At 39.0% G+C, this 22930-nt stretch overlaps 1 protein-coding gene across 1 annotated transcript in view; it reads left to right on the forward strand.

Annotated features, from left to right (window-relative positions):
* Nucleotides 1–21337, forward strand: part of Pip4p2 (phosphatidylinositol-4,5-bisphosphate 4-phosphatase 2) — a 61569-nt gene extending 40232 nt beyond the window's left edge. The window contains exons 5-7 of the mRNA XM_059253886.1: nt 4104–4156; nt 18484–18574; nt 19849–21337. Coding sequence (XP_059109869.1) covers nt 4104–4156; nt 18484–18574; nt 19849–19992 — 288 coding nt within the window. The 3' untranslated portion in view covers nt 19993–21337. The remainder of the gene's footprint in view (nt 1–4103; nt 4157–18483; nt 18575–19848) is intronic.
* Nucleotides 21338–22930: the final 1593 nt, after the last annotated feature.

Here is a 22930-nt window from a genome sequence, read left to right on the forward strand (position 1 = left end):
AGTGGAGGTTAACACTGCGTCCATACTGGAGACAGGTACGCACTTGCTGATAAAAGGCATATTTGTCCTGATTGAGGCTAGTGTTCTCTTACAGAACTGCCCAACTCACCACATGCGCTGAGTCACAGACAGTGGTGCAGTGGCCCAACTCACCACATGTGCTGAGTCACAGACAGGGTGCAGAGGCCCAACTCACCACATGTGCTGAGTCACAGACAGGGTGCAGAGGCCCAACTCACCACATGTGCTGAGTCACAGACAGGGTGCAGAGGCCCAACTCACCACATGCGCTGAGTCACAGACAGTGGTGCAAACTTTTCTCTGAAGTGGGCCAAGCTGGTACCTTCTGACATGGTCAGATTTTCTTTACTTGAGTACAGAGTTAGTGCCATAGCTGAGGGAAACGCTGGTTTCAGCGTTTTTTCCAGGTGTTTCTCATTGTCTATTACATCCATTAAAAATATTCCAGTGAGGTAATAGTAAGTGACTGATTTTATGCAATAAAGCCTTATTTATGAGCTTTCTTAGTTGAAAAATGTAACATGGGGCCACTGAGTTTATCTGTCCAGTAGAATGGGCTAAAAACAAATGCAATGTTGAAAGGTGTCTAAAAATGATTAAGTTTTAGAGAAGTCACTTTTAATTTTTTGACAGAGTGAGATTTTTTTTTTTTAAATGAGAACCATGTTATTTAACTAGATTTGCCGTGAAAGAGCAATAACCTTTACTTACCACTTTCCTTGCTGTTGTATAAACAGCATAGGAGCTGAAGGGCCGGCCTCCCTGCCGGATTCCCCACTTGAATCATGGGGGGAAATGCTATTAAATGGACTCCCCTGTGCGGCACAGAGAGAGTGAATAAGCATGCCTTTATAGAGACTTGCTGTGCTGTTACTATCTTAGGGTACAGTCAGGCCAGAGACAGAAGCAAGGGCAGGGGTCAGTCTAAGGGTCTCTCAGAATTAACCTGAAAAGCACCGAGCCCAAGGGTACCATCACAAAGGCGGTTACATCCAAGGAGGCCAGGCCAGGAATTGGCTAGGCTGAGAGCTTTTCTCAAGTGTTTAAGTTTGAGAGAAAGGGCTGCTAAAGTCCGTTCTTCTCTTTTCTGCATGTCCCCTTAGCTTCTAGATCATGGACAGAGGGTTCCTGCTTGGGAGCAGACTCAGCTCCCCTAGAATTTCATGATTCCCTAAGCTTCCATCAGGCGGGGAGTGGAATCTCTCTCTATGTGTGCCTGTGCCTGCAGGATGTCAGACAGAGATGCAGCTCCCTTGACCAGTTCTCTTGCCAGACTGTGAACCTCTTCCACTAAACTGTTGAAGATCTCAAGAGTCTCATGCAAACAGCACTTGGGAACCCTCACAAAGTCGTGTAATTGATGTTGTAGGGTATGATCACAGCCATATCTATATTGCTGTGTGGTTTTCTCCTGACAAATTGATCGCATCAAACTTGGAGTCAAAGTCTACCACATGTCCTTTCCCATCCACCACTGGCAATGCTGAGACTTGGCACTATGGGAAGACACTCAGAGCCATGCAGATGAGGGTGATGGTAAGGGCTGTAGCCAGTCTGTAGCTTTTCTAAGGATGCAGTCATGAATTCTGGCATGAGAACTCAGTGACAGGGAATTTGAGTAAGGGGATGTACGAGGCATTGCTTGATCCTGGTCCAGTTACTGTACATCTTGTTTTAATTAATGAAGAGATAGCATCAAACAAGCTGGGATGAGGAGAGATGCAGACAAGTGGCGTAAAGGAGCCCTGTAGGTATACAAGTCTTCTGGTTTCTGTGTTGTGCTTTCCAAGCTCATGGAGGTGTACCCAGGACGGCTCGGCTGCAGCAGTGTAGCATCTGTGTGAGACCCTGATGGTCAGCAGGCACACCAGGCTTCTTCCCATTTCACCACAGAACAGCACACACACCGCTAGTCATCGGGAAAGATACTCTCCTCTGCACCCAGGAGCATGGAGGAATCAGGGCAGAGCAGGGCTGAGCATTTGTGCAGGGAGGTAGACATGCTATTCTTTGGATTCTGGAGTCTCCTGCAGGTGTCATACCCCAGGTAGGAAACTACCTGAAGGGACCAAGATGCCAGAAAAAAGTTTGTTCGTTTTGCATGTTTGTTTCTATCAGGACTTCAAGGTTTAGCCGTTTTAAGAGTACAGGCATAGCATTTTAGATAAGGAAATTGTAGAAAGTCAAATTCTTTGCAAAAAAAAATTTCATCCATTTAAATACATTGACAGAAAATCAAGCCCAGCTTTAAAAATCTTTTCTTTTTTAAGTTGAGAGACCGCACTGGAGACAGCAGCAGCACCGTTTCTGTCAGGGTGCCAAGCGCATAGTTTACCTCCTTCACAATCAAGTCTCAGATGTTAGTAATCAATGAATTCGCCAAGATTAACCTGTGCTCAAATGCGCACTGTAAGATAATCATGTTGAGATGAGCAATCCTCTTTGGCTAGTCACCTAAAATTCGTATTCTGCAATGTGTCAACCTTAAGTCTTGGGTTTGGAGTTACCCTTGACTTAAGGGTTTTTTAATTGCCTCCTCAGGCCGTTTTCTGGTTTTAACTATAAAAATCACTTGTGAAAAGCTGTATAGATAACATCTGAAATGATATTACAAGTCCAACAACTCATCTGTTGAAAATACAAAAGAACACTTTATTTTGTGTTCTGTTCTGGCATCTGTGTAGGTCTCTGTTTGGCACATTAATTCCAGACTCTTTTGCAGATAAGAGTAACTGAAATAAACTAATGTGTTACAAAGTGTAAGTAGTGAGAGGAAGTTTGGTTGCTGCTTGAAAACAGTGTGAGTTTGGTTGACATTCTCCGATGTTGAAAATAATGTCTCTGAAAAAACTGAGTATTCACATAGTTTCATTCCTAGTTTATTTCCCTTGGGAGTATGTGCCCTACTTCGGTGGAAAGAGCATGTGAAGGTTTTGTTAAGGTTAGTGGGGTTTCATGAAGTTTGAATTAAAATGAAGAAACAGAGCACAGGAAATCCACACCCTTTGCTCATTTCTTAAATCTGGGAATGAAAGAAAAATGTAAAAGAAAAACCCGTAAGGTATTTTCTTAAAATTATCTTTTGTTATTTGGAAAAAATTAGAATATGCATAAGTTATTGAAAACTCACAACAATTAGAAGTTAGACACCTAGAATCCCAAGCAAAAATTAATTCTTATATGGGAGACTAGTTTTGAGTCAAATTAATGACATATTTATATCCCTGTAAAACCATGAAAGAAATATACTATTATCTTACTTAAAGCAAGATGGATAATTAGATTGTTGGGGTGTCATTGAGAGCCCTGGACCCCACGCTTGTTCAACATCAACAGAAACTCAGAGCAACAGCCACACCACCCTAGAAAGCCCTTTGAAAATACTTTCATGAGATAAAGATTTTAGCTTAAATTTACAGGAACTTTCTTTGAAAAACTTTGCCCTAAGGTCTCTATGCTATTTTGAGAATCCGAATAATAGTCTTATGAGAAAGGTTATACATTCTATTACATTTACTGGTAGATAGAGAAGAAAATTGTACCATTGGATTAATGTGGTTTTGTTGCATTTTACGAACAAGAGGGAGCAAGATAGTTTCCTGGTTGCAGTTCTGTTAGAATTTCATTTGGTTAGTTTATTATGTGTGCTGTGGCTTCTCACACAAGTAAAACAGAAAGCTGAAAGAAGTTATAAATCAAAATATTCAAGCATTTACAAGTTGGCTCTCAGGGCTTAAAGGAAGATAAAGTTTGAAGGTGCATGATCTACTTCATAAACAACTGAGAAGCGCAGAGGAAAGAGGTAATGTGAGTGTAGAACTGCTTTCTCTTTTCTTGCGAGGCAAGTCTAGATGGCGTCAGAGCCCTGAGAGAGGCGTGGGAACCGGTTCAGACTGGGATCCCAAAATGTGTTTTCAGGGCATGAGAGAACTGTTGGAGGTGAAAAACCGTGGAGCCGGGAGAAGGCGACTGATGGCTGCTGTCGTGATCCCTGGTGACATTCAGACTAGAATAAACATTTTCTCAGATTGGCTGGTTTTCAGTTGTTTTTCTTTTCAAATCCCTCTCTGTTTATTTTACAGTGGATGGAACTGAGGTTCAACACTCTGGCAAAATGCCCACACTGCAAAAAAATGTAAGTTCTCTGCTGCTGGAAATACCATTGAGAAGTGCTGGAGCTCAGTCTACAGGGTTTGGGATTCTCACTTAAGTAGATTTGATTTTTAAGATGTGCTATGAAGTGAGTGAATGCTTAATATATTATCATTTTCAAGACAAAGACAAGGTGTCTTTAGGCTAATATAGTCCATTTTGAAATTAAAATAATTGGGCTTGATTATTGTTCTTTAAAGGGAAATTCATTTCTAAGAGAGCAAAATTAATAAATTGTTAGTTACCTGGAGAGTTTTCCAATGTTATAAAGGTTATAATCTCTTGCAACTAATCTACAGTTTGTAAGAAATATTGTAATCAAGGAGAAAACCTATATTGTTTGTGAGTCTGTAATTAGTTGATGGTTAGTTTTCTGCTCCCTTCCTAATGAGATTATTACTATGGCAAAGTTTATGTAACTGTCTGTTTTAACTATGAAGTCTATTTATCTATGTTTCTAACTGGTTTGCTTAGGGAAAAGAACAAAAAGCAATATGACCATGGGAAACTACAAAGATATTTTGATTGAAAATATTTTATGGCTTAAGTGTTGGGGATTCTGAGGACCTAGATTCCGACTGAATCACAGGAGTCAGTCATTACTACGGATGATGATTTACTCTAGCTGAAGAGTATTAAGCATACTCAGTGAAGGGAAAAGACAATGGAGAACAAACCTTGGAGACATCAAGCGGCAGCTTCAAAGAGGCCTTTCCAAATGGAATCTTCCGTGAAGGATTGGTACCACATTTGCAATGTGTGCCCACTAAGGGTGTTCACTTGAGGCTTGGTGCCCTGGGGAACATTGGCACCTATTGCCAAGCACATACCCACATTCCAAATGCCCAACAGGAAAGTTCATATTTGGTATAACCCATATCACTCACAGAGAGAATGTATACCCTATAAGCCACTCTTACTACTTATGGAATGCTGGGAACTTTTTAAAAGCCTAAGTGCCCAGAGAGCAGCTAAGGACCAACCTCATAACAGGGGCTTTTTAAAATGATAGCAGTCTTAGGCTTGATATGTTAACCTTTCCACACATTAATTTTGATAATGAAAATTTAAATAAAAATGATTATCCCCTTACATGTGTGAATTATAATGTAAGCAAAGTCAATTAAACTGGAATGTTTTGACAATTCAGTTTTTAAAAGAGAAAATATAGATTCCTACTTTATATGACCTTTACTATGATCTAATTAACTTCATCTATTTTGACAGTAGAAGAATCCCAAGGATGGTTTCTCAGAGAAAATAATTAAAAAGTACCTGGAAAATTGAGAATATATAATAAAATGTCTCTATTCATCCCTGCTAAATGATTTCAATTAAATATATTCCTGGGATAATTTTCTTTATCATTCATTTTTAACTTTAAAAGAAGAGATTTTTTTGTGAAATAAATTTGTGAAATAAATCACCTACATTTTTAGGTTTATTGAATCTAGTGGAAGTCCATTCATAGATAAGAAAAGTAGACAACCCCAAATACATACACAGAAAAAAAGTCATGTTGGGAAGACAACTCCTAATATGTGAATACAAATGCTACCAAAATATGTGAATGTGCACGCTATCAATACATGTTTAAGCATGTATCACAAAATGCACAAAATTAAGTGGTAACTATTTTTCCCAAGGACATCAAGGAGTATTAAAAAGATCACAAAAAACAAGAAGCAAAGGATAGGATGCTCTAAGCACGGTGACAGCAGCCTTCCCAGCCCTGCACACATTGTCCAGAACTTCTGCAGGAATCTTAGAGTGCAGGGATGGCTGGCCTAGTCTTCCACGTTAGAAACTGCTGAGAGAGGGCAAGGGTTGTGCTTCCGGAACTTGGTGGATTTACTGCTTCAGAACAGGGCCCTTTTTTTGCCGATAAGAATGTTAAATTTCTGATCAGAAGGCTGTTACTTAGGGAGCAGTGTGCATAGAAATTCATGTGGATTAAACCAGCTTAAACATCATTCTCAGAAGATGGCGTGTAGAGTTGGAGTCATATGCTAACCATGGGGAAATTCAGGGCATTTGTTACTTCTGAGTAGTAAGTGTGCAGATACTGCCATGACATGGGCACCGTAGCTGGTTTCTAGATTTCTTTTTTTTTTTTCTTTTTTCTTTTTGGCTTTTGTATACGATTAAGCTTTATTAGAAACTTGGAGGGTCACATGGGAGCATCCATCCGACTATTATTGCCACTCTTCCAGAATCTTAGTTCCACTTTGATCCATGGTGGACTCATGACAGACTCATTCCTGTGCAGGTAGTGGTGGCCTCAATAAGTTCTGTGAGACTGTGATTGTATTGCCTGTGTCACACCCAGAATGCAACATTTCACAGGCCTCCTCCCTCTGTTCTGGCTCTTACATTCTTGCCTCACTTTCTCACCCCCTGAGGCGCAGGGGCTGATATAAGGTCCTGTTTAGGGCTGAGCATTCAAGCATAATGTATTCTCAGAATCCTGAGTATCTGTGAGTCTCTACATTCACCAATTCACACAGGCAGTCTTGGTTGAACTCTGTTGCCTTTACATGTTGCTCCCTGGACAGCAAACTGGTGTCTCCTGGTTTCTAGATTTCTTTCGGCATGTTTTTCTTTATAGCGACATGATGGGTTTGTTACAATAGGATGCTGAGACAGCACTTCATTTCTTTAAACATAACTGTCCTAGAATTCCTTTTTATTTATAGGAGTTATAAAGTCATTACTCCAAAACGAGTATGCCAAGTGTTGATCTCACAAGTGTTTGGGGACAGCTTTTCCCACAGCTCCACAGGCAAAGAAATGTATTCTCCTATCCCGTTTCCTTGTTCATGCAGAAGTGTAGGCTATTGTAGCTGAAAATGTGTTTTCCTTTCATTGTGGCTGGTGACTGCCATCTGGATATTGAGTTCTAGCATTCGGAAGTAGAATTTGGGCTGTAGTCCCCCACTGAAATGCTATAATGGATCTACGACTAACAGAGACATGGGCTTTTCAACTAAGTTCTCATTGAGTATCAATTCTACGCCCCCAGGAACTCCTTTGTGAATGCCTTTCTACTGTTTTCGGTTATTACGGACTCTTCCTCTTGGATGCTGTCCTTTAGATTTTCTAAGTTAGACCCTTTACTTCAGTAAGCACTCCAGTGTTACTGGGAACTTGAAATAAAAGACAAAAGTCTTACAGTGACACACCTTAGTTTGGTAGGCAAAAGGTGGGGAAGGGGCAGAATAGAAAAGCACAGTAAACCTTTTAAGTGCTGTCTTGGCAATGTTTGCTCTACTTGGAAGATTGGAGGGAAATCGATCATGAGAGGTGGCCTTCAGAAGAGGGTGAAATGTGATCCAAGTTGCGTAGACAAGGGGGGGTTGTAACGAAGTCAGTATGGTTCACCGCAGAAGCAGTCACTTGTTGAAAGGCAAGGGAGGACTCAGAGTGTAGCCATGCTGTTAAGGACGCAGCCGAGAGGACTGAGCATGGGTGGAGGCAGGCTGGGGCCAACAAGGACCTTATTTCCTAGATGCTCTGGAGACTTTAAGGAGGAACTCAGGATCTAGAAGACATGCAGCTGCAGGAGATGATAGGCTCCTTTTTTATCACAGTTGATCTAAAGAGACTCAGGTTTGCTAGTCACCAAGTCTTCACCTTGTCCATCCCCTATGCAAACGACGTTTTGGGTCAACATGGTGGTGACTTTCCCCTTCTTTCCGCAGCATAACTGAAAGCTGAAAATTTTGGTATTGGTTAGCCTTTTACTAATGTACAGCTTTACCCTTCCACTAAAGCTTTGCTTTTTATTCTCTTTTGAGTGTCCTTCCTTAATTTCTACCACATTGTCCAAAACCACTTACGTTCAGATCTTCTTGTTCCCCTTACACCCTTCAGCTCAGCCTCCTCGCTTTCCCAGTCTCCGCTGATGTGCTGTTTTCCATCTCTGTGAGACGACTGGAGCTGACTGTGAAAAGTTCAGCTTGAAGCCCTGTCTATGAGCGTGTCTTTGTCTAGGGCCGCTCTCCTTCTCTGGGGGGGGGGGGCTCTTCTGCGTAGGCTTCACCTCATCCCCTCGGGAGGAAGCCACCACTCACGGTTACTCTCCAGAGAGCCACTGACTTCGCTATGAGGAGAATCACATCTAGTTCCCAGTTCCAGCCACTCAGCCCTTGCCCACCTGTGTCCTCAGAGCAAGTTTGACCATTCTGGTTTAATATTTGTTCTGCTCTTGGTTATCAGAAACTGCTTTCTCTTGAGTTTTTCCACTCATGAGCACACTCCTTTGTTATTAATTTTCTCGGTCTCCTTGCCTTTTGTAACTTGTTACGTATTGGTGCTCTCCAAAGCAGGAATTTCAGTGTATTTTATGTGGGTTTTTATGTGCTGCGCTGTCATCTGGATGTCATCGCATCAGTTCAGATTTCTCTCACAAACTTCAGATGTAGCTAGATAATCTCCATTCATAATCTCATCTACAATTACTTCATTCTAGTATCTAGCTGACGTCACAAACACTTTAACAATTTCCCGAGCCCACTCTGCACACCAATGTTCCTTATAGAGGATGGATATATCAGTGAATCTTACCCCATCTCTCTAGTGCAGCCAGAATTCTGATTGCATCTTTTCTTTAGTCTCCATATATGGATGCTGATATCATATCAGTTATGTCTCTTGCCACTTTATTTTTCCCTCCATATTCTTACCATTTCAACTTTGCTTCACTCACTCAGCACCCTGTGTTAGTGCTCTGGCAGTGGCCTTCTGACGTAAACTTTAGCCTTAAAGTTTTCAAACAATTTCCTAGAAAAGCGTGCCCATATCCACATATGATTTTAAAGTCTGGCTTCAGATCTTCTAGTAGTTCCCATGGCATGCAAATGTGTGAGTTACATGCTGTATAACTCAAGAAGATGCCATGTCCCTTCTTATCTTAATCCTGTTCATGTTTTCTTAATTTTATCTTCCTAGTGGCATATAAATTGTTTTGAGGAAACAGTTTCTCTCTCTGTCTCTCTCTGTCTCTCACTCTCTTCTGTCTCTCTCTGTCTCTCTCTGTCTCTCTTTCTCTCTCTCTCTCTCTCTCTTTCTCTCTCTCTCTCTCTCTCTCTCTCTCTCTCTCTCTCTCTCTCTCTCTCTCTCTCTCTTTCTCTCTCAGAATGCTTTGTAGGAAGCTTTATACAGTCCCTAGATTTAAGTCTCTACCTACCTTCTAGAGCTTTCTTTGTTTTTCTCTGTACCTACAAACAACCCCTATGTGCTAACATCAGCAAATTCTTTTACTTCTGTAAACATCCTCTGCAATTCCTCCATTCTTTCCTTTATTCTTGTGTGGGAGCCATGAGCTGGCAGCGTGAGATGGCCTGGCTGCTTTACTTCCTCTCCCCTGCCTGCCTCAGAGGTGATACCCATTAAACCCCACAAACTAGCTGAAATCTCTTTTGCTTCTCTTGTTGACTTGTACAAACTTCCTGTGAGAGAATGGCTAGAGTATTGTTTTTTCTCATTCTTGTTTTTGGTTTGTTTGTTTGTTTGTTTGTTTTTTTCGAGACAGGGTTTCTCTGTGTAGTTTTGGTGCCTGTCCTGGATCTCGCTCTGTAGACCAGGTTGGCCTCGAACTCACAGAGATTCTCCTGGCTCTGCCTCCTGAGTGCTGGGATTAAAGGCATGCGTCACCACAACCCGGCTTTTCTCTCATTCTTGAACCATACTATTATAAACTAAAAGGGCCCATCCTTCTATCTATTCACACCTCGCCCTGCCTTCAGACCTCTCTGTATTGGTTCATTTTGTCTTGCAATGATGAAATATTATAGATTTCAGCATTATAAAAACAAATAAGGCTCATTTTAGCTCATATGATCCAGGATTAATAGCCGATATGTGGTGGTGGCCTTCTTGCTGGCAGAATTTTGGGATGGTACAGAGTTTCACAGGGCTAGTGATTGGGAATGTACACATGTGTTTCTCTCTCTGGTATTTCTGCCTATTCTTTAAGAACAAAACAAGCATAAAATTCATTCATGGTGCATTACCCTGGTGACTATATCTAATCCTAATTACCTTTCTAAAGCCACACATCTCTACATTCTCCCAATTAAATTCTCACACTCTAAAACCCTCACTGTGAAGATTACACTCCAACATGAGTTTCAGAAAGGAAGAAGCAATGTTCAAACCAGAGCACTTACCTTCCCCCATTACCTCATCTGAAATGCAAAAGAACATTGCTTGGCATAAAAAAAAAAAAAACCAAAAACGTTTTCATAACAATAACCACACCACATTGTACACGTGTCCCTCATAAGACTAGCATACCATAAAATGGTTTTGTAAACAGGGAAGTTTGTAATTTGAAGCATAATTAGATGCTTGGGAACACCAAATAATCTCTCCTCTTGCAAAGTCACTGTGCACATTTTTAAAATATACTTTTAAATAGCTATAACAAACATCCTCTTTGATACATAGCTTAGCCAATAGGAAAGTTAAAAAGAATCACGTAGGTTCCACAAATGAAGATACAATGGTAAGTGGGACCATCCTGAGGCTTTAGTGTTCAGGTAAAGAGAAATGGCCTTTGCCTTTCAGGAGATGGAAACATTGGAATACTGCTCCCTCCCAATAACCTTCTTAAAATATGTTCTCTCCAAATGTGTAGGTAATGAAAAACAGCCTACCAGAACAGGAAGATGTGGAAAAGATAGCTTGTGTCAGCAAGCATCTTAATAGCAATATGGAAGTCATAAGAGAGGGTTAAAAATACAACAGTTGGGGGCTGGAGAGATGGTTCACTGGTTAAGAGCTCTTCCAGAGGTCCTGATTTCAATTCTCAGCAACCAAATGGTAGCTCACAATCATCTCTAGTGGGATCTGATGCCCTCTTCTGGCATTAAAGTGTACATGCAGATAGAGCACTCAATCATAAAATAAATAAATAAATAAACAAATAAATAAATAAATAAATCTTTAAAAGAAAATAGTGTTAAAATTAAAAAAAATACAACAGTTGAGCATGGAGTGAAAGTAAAAGGACAGAAGAAGATATAACCATGAAACACTCACCAAAGGCAAATGCACACCAGGCAAATGCTAACGAATGTCAAAACATCCATGAGTTTAAATAGCAAGTCTTTTGTGCTTTTCTCCCTTTTAGTAACTGAACTCTGTCCCATCCCCACCCCCAGCTGTACCCTCTCTTACAGTGGAACAGCTATGTGCTTAGGTTGGGAACAATGGAATCAACAGTGATGAGTATAGCTTTCTGGCACACTCCTCAAACACAGAATTGATTGACTTGCAGTTCTCTTGCCTCTCTAGCGATCTGGACAGCTAACTGCAGCAGGAACCTTGCTACCAGTTGAGTGGAGTCTGCCAATGCCAGTTAATCACAGCATAGGGCCATTACTCAGCTCTAGGCTAGATACCTGCATCTGACTTTATGTGCAAGAGAAACATACTCCCTTAAGTTACTGTAGTTGTGCGTTTCCTTTGATGGTCTGGGTTTCTCTTTTATTACATGTACTAACTATGTAGTATAAAAATACCATCATGACCACTTCATCAGAAACATTAATTTCATACTTGGATGCACCATATACTATATATAGTATATATAGTATATATAGTATATATACTATATATATATATAATACTATAATGTCACAGTATGTAAAAATAGAAACTGGCAGTTATAATGACTATGTTCTTAAGATTTGAGATACAAAGAAACACAAAATTTTAAGACTTTAAAAGATAAAGTATTTTTGTAATGGATAAGAAAGAACTTCCTAGATAAGGTACTTAAAGGAAGATTGGTAATTTTGAATATACATAATTACCTTGGGCTGGAAAGACGGCGCTGTGGTTAAGAACATGTATCAGTCCTGCCAAGGACCTGAGTTCAGTTCCTAGTTCCTGCATTGGGTGGCTCATAATCAGCTGTTAATCCTGCTCCAGGGGATCCAACTCATTTGGCCTCTGTAGACACCTGCACTCATGTGCACAGGCACATATACCTACACATAATAAAAATAATAGAAATAAATCTTGAAAAAGAATTGCCTTATATTACATTGACTTTCTTGATTAAAAAAACTATCAAAAGATGTTATAAGAATGAAACTGGGTTACACAAATAAACCCTGTCTTGAAAAACCAAAAAAAAAAAAGAATGAAACTGTTTTTAATCACAGTGTGAGATATATATAGCACATATATCCATACATTTATGTGCCAGGAATATTATCTATAAATACCACCTGGGAATCAGCACACAAATGACAGCCTGAGTTAAAGACATGAGCATGTACTGAGTAGAAAAAGAATGGCCAACTATCAGTTGAAGTGTTTCCCCAACTTTAAAAATCAGGGTTACACTTATTCAGTAAAGTGTGTATTACTACAATAAAAACCCTTCTCGGCATGATAAATAAGAACAATACAAAATGGTACATGCTGGCAAGAATTTAGGTTGAATAATGGCATGTATCATACAATTTTGCTGAAGACATAAATTTTATATTTATTAGGGTTAAGGGTATGTTTATGATATAACTCAACACTATTTTGAGGAACATGTTTGAGAAATTATTACATATAAATGACATAAAATAGCGCTCAGTTCCCAGGTGGTCGTGGTGCACCCCTTTAACTCCAGCACTCGGGAGGCAGAGGCAGGTGGATCTCTGTGAGTTCAAGGCCAGTCTGGTCTACAGAGTGAGATCCAGGACAGTCAGGGCTGTTACACAAAGAAACCCAGTCTTGAAAAACCAAAACAAAAAATAGTGCTCAGAGTAGTGGTATAAAAAAATATATTAAGAAAATGTTCCATTCGTAAGATGAAAATTTATTATGACCTAAATAGTCTCATATCAATATAGATTTCCCCGTCAAGTATTAAACAAATCAAAGGTCAGATCCTAGGCAAACAGTTAAACACACACATCTGTAAAGGTTTCACAGACGCAGACATTCCTGGGTACTGCACACGGCACCACATATGTACTAAATACTGAGAAGGTTTTGACCTGTGCAATGAGCAGTCCTTGGTCCTTGCTTCATCCCTATGGTGGGTTAGCACTTAGGCTGTGGAATTGCAGTGGTTTCTTCCTTAATTTAAATGATTAAAAAAGGCATGGATTTTCTATTCAGGATTTACACAGGAAGGCTAGTGTAACTGAGTTATCCTCTTGGTTCACAGAAAAGCTGCTCTCATTTCACTCAGCATCTTTGACTTCTACAGTGGACAGTTCTAATCACCTTAGTTGGTTTCTCATGCATGGTAAATTAGAGACCAGCACAGATTGCTACACAGGTAGTAATGAGAAAGAATTAGCTGTGAGCTATAAGGCAGGAAACAAGAGTTAAACCCAAAAACAGTGTGAGGCCAAGCGGAGCATTAAGGCATTGGACTGTACATGTCCCAGCGATTGCAGACAGCCCTCTGCACAATGGAGTGTCAGTTGTCCCCAGGGCACCCAGATGTTTGTGTTAATGTTTAGTTCAGGAAAACTGATGGTACATATATTGCAGCAAAATTCGTTAACTTCTAGGAAGATTTGGGTACTGAAGGAAATTATTACGCAAAATTAACCTCTTTAGAGTAGCATGTTTATAAATTATGTCTAACAAGTGGCCTGGTCCTCTCTTTCACTCATTCAGAACAATCATTGTGTAGATGTAACCAACCTTCTTATTAAATAAGAAACACAGAACCAATGCAAAGAAGAAAGCCAAGAGGTCAGAGCTAAGAGCTAAAACCTTACCCTTCCTCCTGCAGTGGCCCTACCTCTCTGAACTCACTACCCCTGTGTTAATGTCTTTATATAGTGTTCCTGTTCTGCCTTCTCATTGGTTGTAAACCCAACCACATGACCGCCTCGTCACGGCCTGTCTGTATAGGCCTCCAGGTTTTCCTTGCTTGGTATTGAGATTAAAGGCATGTGTGTCCAATAATGGCTGTATCCCTGAACACACAGAGACTTACCCAGCTCTGCCTACCAAGTGCTGGGATTACAAGTGTACGCCACCCCTGCCCTGCTTTCCTATGGCTTGCTAATAGCTCTGACCCCCGGGCAACTTTATTTATTAACATACAAATAACATTTTAATACAAATAAAATATCACCATATTTCCCCTTTTCTATTTTAATAAAAAGGAAAAAAGAAAAAGCTTATAACTATCATAAGAAAAACTATATACAAAAGTACAATAACTATATACAATATATACAAGTAATAAATACCTAAACAATGTCTAGTTCATTTGTATTTGACAAATTCAGAGAAAATAATTCCATTATCTATTCTATTGTATCTAATTCACTTTCTATCCTAATTAATCGTCAACTATAACTAACTAATCTTCAACTCCCTCAGAGACCCAAGAAGGAAATAGCATTAGCTAACAAAAAAAAAAAAAAAAAAACAAACAAAAAAAAAAAACAAACAAACAAAAAAAAAAAAAACAGGAAGTATATGCAAGCAACTTCCAAAAACTTGTGAGTTGACAGAAACAGCCAGCTGCCTGGACAATCATCTGAGGTTTCTCCGCAGTGTTGGGGCATCATCTTCAGCCTATAGGCTTAGCGTATCTGACAGACTCATTTGTGAAGTAGAATGTACACAAGGTCAACAGTTCAACCTCACATTGGGTGAGAGCAGTCTATATACCAGAAATACCTGAATTCCACTAGTGTCATGTCATGATTCAGGATTTTAAATTCTGGAAATTGTTGATGTTTTTTGAATTCAGCTGTCCATTCTTCTTGGCTATGTGTGTATGTGGCTTCATTTCAGCATCCCGTTCTTCTCCACATCCCTCTATTAAATGCCATTCTTCTGTTGAGAGGTGTGAGCTTAATTACTCTTCAAGAATAACTGTTTCAGCTACCTCCCCATTGCACATCAGAAGCCATCGGCCCACTGCCTGTTCAGCTGCCTTCGAAGAAAAGGGCACTGTACCTTTCCCAGATTGCGAAGGCCACTTCAGGGATGGTGCTATATTGTCCTGGCCTCAGAAGATGCCTTTTGATAAAGCCATAACCACACTTGTTTTCACAAGAATCAGTAGTCCTTTGTTTCGTGTCCTGTCTGTCCTGTTTGTCAGCAGTTGATTCGAGGATACTTTGTTGTCCAGTGGCTAACTTTTGCTACAATGAAAGTTAACTCCAATTGCAGTTTTTTCAATTCCCATATTTTCTCTGAAGTAGATTGGTACTGTCAGGAGCCGACATGTCTCATAGTCATAACAAAAAAGAAAAATTTTCTAAGTTATTAAAACATTTTAAATGCCATATTCTGTAGATCTCTGAAGGGTTTGAAGATAACCTGTCTATCTAAAATATATCTACTCAATCTTGAAAACATACCTAATATAACTACAAGTTCTATTATAATGTCTAACTACTAACTTTCATTTCTTTATATCCTAATAGTTGGTAATAACAACATTCAAGGATTAGAAAATTGCATTACATTGTTAAATGAATGGTACAATTAGAAATATACATATAGCATTTTCTAACAATATCAATTTCAATATATTTAATTTGTATACAATATAAAACAATCCAATCCAATGTAAAGTATTTACATTTTTCTTTTCTTTCTTTCTTTCTCTTTTTTTTAAAATAAGAACCTTGGGGCTGGAGAGATGGCTCAGAGGTTAAGAGCATTGACTGCTCTTCCAGAGGTCCTGAGTTCAATTCCCAGCAACCACATGGTGGCTCACAACCATCTGTAATGAGATCTGGCGCCCTCTTCTGTATACATAATAAATAAATAAATCTTTAAAAAAAAAAAAAAAAAAAAATAAGAACCTTAAATCTAATCTCCTTTGCTTAGCCCTTTTCCTCACCCTTTACAACAACTTGTAACCAACCCCCCTAATCAATGAAAATTATCCCAGACCCAAAACCCATTAAAAGACCTAAAAGACCAAAAAAAAACCCAACCACCCCACACCACCTCTTTAGGAATGTGGGCGTCGTATTCTTGAAATTGCTTCCTGCTGGGTATGGGCGAAGTTATCTTTATCCTGAAAGAAAAATTTTAGGTTAATTGTCAAATTCTAGGAAAGGTAACTATATCCTTCGTTATCCAGTCTGTGTATAATGCCAAAGTTCAGGGTTTATCTCAAATCCTTATTCAAGTAGTCTTTGAGACTGGATCATCTCAGCTAGCACTCTCAAAATTGCTCTGAGCACTTTGTAGTTCAAAGCTGATCTGTAGATGATGTTTGTCAGCTTAGTGATGTTATTATTGTCCACGTGGAATTGTTGTTGGTGTGGGGCCCCATTTTCTTCCTGGAGACTTCAGTTGATGTTAGGCCTGACCGTGATTTCCTGCAAAAAACTGATAAGAGACTTGAACATAAAGACTATATATGCGGCTTTTTAGAATTAGTTAGTACTGTATATTACCATTTATATCTTAACAAAGTTTAAAATGTATATATATCTATATATATTAATCTTGTAAATTTTGGTATAAACTTCATACTTTAAGAAAAGTTTAAAGAATCAGAATAGAATCAAAGAGTTGAGATTAGTAATAGAATAGTCCCTTAATTTGGCTTTTCTCCTGTCCCAAAGCAGAAGATGGCTCTTTTCCTCTGGCATGATACAGGGAGTCTGTATTTTCCTTTTAACAACATGCTTGAGTTTAAAGAAGGAGAGAGCCATTCTCCAACTCCAAAGTCAGCTTTAAATTTTAATTGAACTGGGACTATTAGAAGTTAAATAGTGTTAAATCTTTAAAGAAAAGCAGAAACAAACATTTAGGAAGACATAAAATTTTTTTAGATAACATACCCATACGCCATTTCACTCTGTTTCTTAGGATAGACGATTTGTCCCTTTTCTTCAGTTGTCTCATTTGTCCAGTGTTCTTCAAATTCCTTAATGCAAAGAAGAAAGCCAAGAGGTCAGAGCTAAGAGCTAAAACCTTACCCTTCCTCCTGCAGTGGTCCTACCTCTCCGAACTCACTACCCCTGTGTTAATGTCTTTATATAGTGTTCCTGTTCTGCCTTCTCATTGGTTGTAAACCCAACCACATGACCGCCTCGTCACGGCCTGTCTGTATAGGCCTCCAGGTTTTCCTTGCTTGGTATTGAGATTAAAGGCATGTGTGTCCAATAATGGCTGTATCCCTGAACACACAGAGACTTACCCAGCTCTGCCTACCAAGTGCTGGGATTACAAGTGTACGCCACCCCTGCCCTGCTTTCCTATGGCTTGCTAATAGCTCTGACCCCCGGGCAACTTTATTTATTAACATACAAATAACATTTTAATACAAATAAAATATCACCATATTATTGATTACACATGGTCTTGGCACTGGCCATGTATGGTGACACCTCTTTCTGTCATTCACTGACGGTGCCTTCTCATGGTATGTGTTAATAAATATGTGCACATTAGCAAACAGTGCCCACCGGGCTTGGGTCACTTGCTCTCTTTATGCTTGCATCATTTTGAAAATTACCAAAGTTAGGAGTGGAGGTAGGTAAATATTATCGGATTTGGATTTCACTTGAGAAGCATAGTCTCAGTGTATGCTTTGATGAATTTTCTATAGGCTTTTCGACAGTGTTGAGACACCTTAAAAATTGAACCCCTACGATATCATAATTCTAATTCTAAAAAACACAAGACAATGATGAAAAATAAGCACAATGCTTTTAAGTGATGGTCAGTTGCCAGGATTTATAATGATGAAAACACTTAGGTGTAAGTGAGCGGGGAGGTGGTTGATTCCGCTGCTTACGTATTAGAACTCCGTTTTGCGAATGCTTGATAACAGGAAAGCGTTCGTGCTGCCTATGGGTCAGTATAAAGACGGGCAGGAAGAGAGTGCGCTGGGACACTGGGAGATGGTTTTATGGCAGCAGAATTACACGTTCTTCCCCTTTTCATTCATGTTTCTGTTGTCCACATTTTCTGCACTAAATATAAACCCTAAGCAAGCCAAATGTTACTTTAAAGCCAGCATTTATTCACCATTCTGGAAAAGACCTTTGGATATGGACATTTATGATCGAGGACCACGGTGATTTATTGTTGTTATTTATGTATTTGTTTTGTTGTTATTTATTTGTTTGTTTATATATTTATTTATTTATAGATGGGTATTGTCAGTGAGCAAGGAAGGCACCGTTTACCTTTGTCACTTGTTGACAAATGTCATTTTATACACACTATCTGTTACGTCCAAGAAACAAATGAAGCCAGTAAGTTAGTGAAGCCAGACATAAGAATTCAAGAAGACATGATGGAAAATCTTGGCATGATATTTCATTTGTCCCTTTGCTCTGCTCTTTACAGCTCTTCAGTAGGTAGTGCACTTCCCCGGAGACGCTGCTGTGCCTATGTGACCATCGGGATGATATGTATTTTCGTCGGAGTTGGATTAACTGTGAGTACTGCCCTTGTTTGTTTCTTTGTTCTGATACAGGCTGTCATGTAGCAGAGACTGGCCTTCAAGCTCAGGATCCTCTTGTCCCTCCTGTAATCCCAAGTGCTGGGATTATAGGTATACTGAGATTACAGGTGTACCCTGCCAGGCCAAGAGACTGAACACTACTATTAGAATTCTTTCTGCAGCTGTATCAACTTTAATCTGTCGTGAGACTTGGGACAGCCATCAGAGATCCCCAAGATGGTGGCCACTCAGCATGACAGGCTCTAGAGCTTCTGAAGGACTATGGTCAATCAGATAGGCAATTCTTGAGTAGAGGCCAGCAGAAGGTTTCAGATTCTCTGGAACTGGGGTTATAGATGGTTGTGAGCCCTGATGTGGGTGCTGGGAATCCAGTCTAGGTCCTCTGGATGAGCAATCAGTGCTCCTAACCTCAGAGCCATCTCTCCAGCCCCATTTTAAAAGATTTCATGACATTATATTAATTATATAAAGTCAAGATTTCATTGTTGATGAATTGTTTCTAAGGAGTCTGCCTACCCAGGGAAAGCTATGTTTGTGTCCCTCTCAAAGTCTTTAGCACTGAGAAATTCGCTATTCATTTGCCAAAAGCCCTCTTATTTTTGTTGAGTGGGTAGAACCAACTTTGCATGGTCATGGAATATCTTATATCCAAAACAACACTTGTTTTCATCTGAAAAATCGTTCTCTTTATCCATGTCAAGTAGAGATTTACGTTTGCTATGAGGCTAGGTTAGTTTCAGAGAGACTGAAGTTGAGCAGTTGGCATGGGAATTACATCAGGAGAAAGGAGTGAGGAATTGATCTGTTTTGCTTTCCATGCTCTGTGTTCTTTGGTCAATACACCTGGTCCCATGTTATTAGTAATGCTCTACGGTGCCATATGAGAGTAAATATTTACATGGATTAAATACCTTACAGAGATAACATCACATGAATTTCCTTCTTTACTTTTTTTACTTTTTTTTTTTTGATACCGAGCCCTGAGATTTATAGGCATTCACCACCATAACTGACAGTGTGCTTTTTTTAATTTACTTCATAAAATTAGTAGTTAATACAAATAGCATTGTTGTCTGTCAGTTAATCAAGAGCTACACATAGTCTTAGAGGGACTTATTGCCTTTAGTTTGGGGACATATTTCATGTAATCACAAACAGGAAGGACCAACACAAATTTTCCCAGCAGACATTTTCTTAAAGTTTCTAATCTCTTGTTTTTGTATTTTTTTTTTTTTTTTTTGTTTCAGGTTGGCACTCAAGATTTTTCAAGGAGATTTCATGCAACCTACGTATCTTGGGCAGTTGCTTACCTCTTAGGTTTGATTTGCCTTATCCGAGCTTGTTACTGGGGTGCAATAAGAGTCAGTTATCCAGAACACAGTTTTGCTTAAATCTGCCCCTGAATCCTTGACGCAGGTGAGAGTGTCCAGTAGTTCTTGATAAGCTCTTTTGGACACCTTCAAATCATGTAGCCTCGTGGATTCCATTCTGCTTTGTATAATAGTTTCAAGACTTTGTGAGTCTTTTCTGAACAGATACTCACTACAGTACATTATATGCAAGTTCACTTTGCTGCTAGGTTATCAGACTTGGAAAAATTAAGTGTGTCTTTGTTCTTTTAAATCAATTAAAATTATTTTTGGATTTGTCATCACATGTTACATCTAATATCAGTCTTTTATTATGTTTAAACCATTTTTTCCATTACTTCTGTGACTATTCCCAAGAAGTGTTTATAAATGTTTCTACACTAGGTTCACATTTATACTTACATTTTCAACAGAATTGCTTGCTTTAAAAATCTAAGCAATATGCGTTTTTGCTTGAACTGCTTACTGTAATTTTAACCTAAGACTATAGTTACCTTATTCAGGAAAAAAAAATTGAGTGTACTTTCAAAAACTTGACATTCTTGTCAGAGAAACATTTCTAGATATTATATGCTTGTTTTTCTGTTGTTTGTAGAAAGATACAATATTTTGGTAGTAAATTAAAATACTTAGGATGAACATATTTGTTCACAGTTGGATATGTTGGATAAATGTCTTTTCTCTAAGATTACAGAACTTTTTGCCTTTCATTTTTGTCTTTTTATTTAGCATTTACAAAAGTCTAGTCTGAGTTTATGGAATGTAATGTTAATCTGCTGGATGTATTCCTTTATAGACTGGAGGAAGTATTTCAGAAAACATATTTTATAATACTTCATCATCTCATCAAAGATATATTTACACTGGGTACACTTCCTTTCTTTAGGTCATGGCAAAACTTTCTTTTTGAGATCCTTGTGCACCTGTTTCTCTGTGAAGAGAACCTATGGCATTTTATATTAGCTGAAATGTTAGAATTAGAGATTCTCTTACCATTTCTCAGCTGACCAGATAATGACTCAACTTATTCAAGAAAATGGATCAGAGACAAAGAGTTTCATGGTTTCTTAAAACTTTGCTTGAGGTTCATGGAATCAGCTCCTTCACTGCCCATTTTTGCAGTTTCGAAGGAATTATTTGAGAATTAATGGTCTAAATTCTTTCAAATTGTAAAATTAGACAATGAGATGACCTGAGTAAATTAGTAGGTGATTCCAAAGAACAAGACTGGTATTTTAAATTATTTATGTTCCTGATTAATATAAAAATGTACTTACCACGAAGTTTGGAAAGAAATACATGTAAACCTCAAAGAGAAAATGATAAATGTATAAATGCAGTAGCTCAGGATTATATGTATCTTTGAAAATACACTAATAAAGATTATTATTCAAAAGTTACTTTGTCCTATTTCATCTTAAAAAATAAGATTTAGTTCCTAAAATTTACTTTGAGATCTTGCTCTGAAATATTCATCTTAAAAAAGACATAACATTTACAATGTTAATTTGTCATTTTTGTGCTATTTTCATAACTATGCTTTTCAAAAATCATTTTGCATGCATGGCGTTGGTAGCATATTTGACATGGAGTATCAGATAATCGACTTTGTCCCGTCTCAGTGACAGTCCTTTACAGTAGTGCAGGATGTTGATTGTCAACCCATTCTTCCCCTATTGGTTTGGAATCTCACATTGTGTTAGATGCTATTGGACAGTATCCTTCTGAATATGACTCTGGGAGATGTGTGACAGCTTGTTCACATGGTCATCCCCATTGAGATCTCTTCCTGGTACACATGGACTCTGTCTGAATGGAAGGATGAATGTGCACTGGGATAAGTGACTGTGGTATTTTTAGTCCTTATGTACACTCAGTCAGTACATGTGCATGAGGGATAAGTGACTGTGCTATTTTTAGTCCTTATGTACACTCAGTCAGTATATGTGCATGAGGGATAAGTGACTGTGGTATTTTTAGTCCTTATGTACACTCGGTCAGTACATGTGCATGAGGGATAAGTGACTGCATTATTTTTAGTTCTTATGTACACTTGGTCAGTACTCAGTGTTTTGAGCTAGAATATTTAGGTAGATATTATAATGTTAGGTTAAAGAAAAAAGTCCAAATATTACCTAGAAGCAAACTATGTAAAAGATTGGTATAGTAAGTGATTGAAACCAAGACCAACACTTCAAGAACTAGTGTATGAAAAAAATAAAATTTATAAATAAAAGCAAAAAGACAAATTGGTGAAGATATTTTCAAGATAGTTGAACCAATCTCTGAAATACGGGAAGGGTCTAAAGGCAGGAAGAAGCAACTTACAAGAGGAGAAATAAAGCTAAGCATGATGGCGCCCACCTTTAATCCCAGCCCTTGGGAAACAAAGGCATGGACTCTGAGTTTGATGCCAGCCTGGTCTACACAGCAAATCCAGGCCAGCCAGGGTTTCATGGTGAGAACCTGCTTTAAAAGAAAGGAAGGAAGGAAGGAAGGGAGGGAGGGAGGGAGGGAGGGAGGGGAGGGGAGAGAGAGAGAGAGAGAGAGAGAGAGAGAGAGAGAGAGAGAGAAAGAAAGAAAGAAAGAAATATGCAATTAATACTAATATCTTTTAAAAAATTCATTTCTTTTTTAAGATTAATTTTTTATCTTTAACTGTGTGAGTCTGTGTGTGCACATGCATGCAGGTACCTGTGGAGGACAGGGTTTTGTGTTTGTGTGTGTGTGTGTGTGTGTGTGTGTGTGTACATGTACACAAGCACCTGTGGAGGGCAGGGTTGTGTGTGTGTGTGTGTGTGTGTGTGTGTGTGTGTGTGTGTGTGTGTGCACATGCACACAGGCTCCCGTGGAGGGCAGGGTTATCAGATACCCTGGAGCTGGAGTTGCAGGCAGTTGTGAGCTGCCAGACCTGGGTATGAGAAATCAAACTCAGCTGTCCCGTCAGCGCTTGTGAGCT

Source organism: Peromyscus eremicus, chromosome 2 (assembly GCF_949786415.1).
Source record: "Peromyscus eremicus chromosome 2, PerEre_H2_v1, whole genome shotgun sequence".
Taxonomy (NCBI): Eukaryota; Metazoa; Chordata; class Mammalia; order Rodentia; family Cricetidae; genus Peromyscus; species Peromyscus eremicus.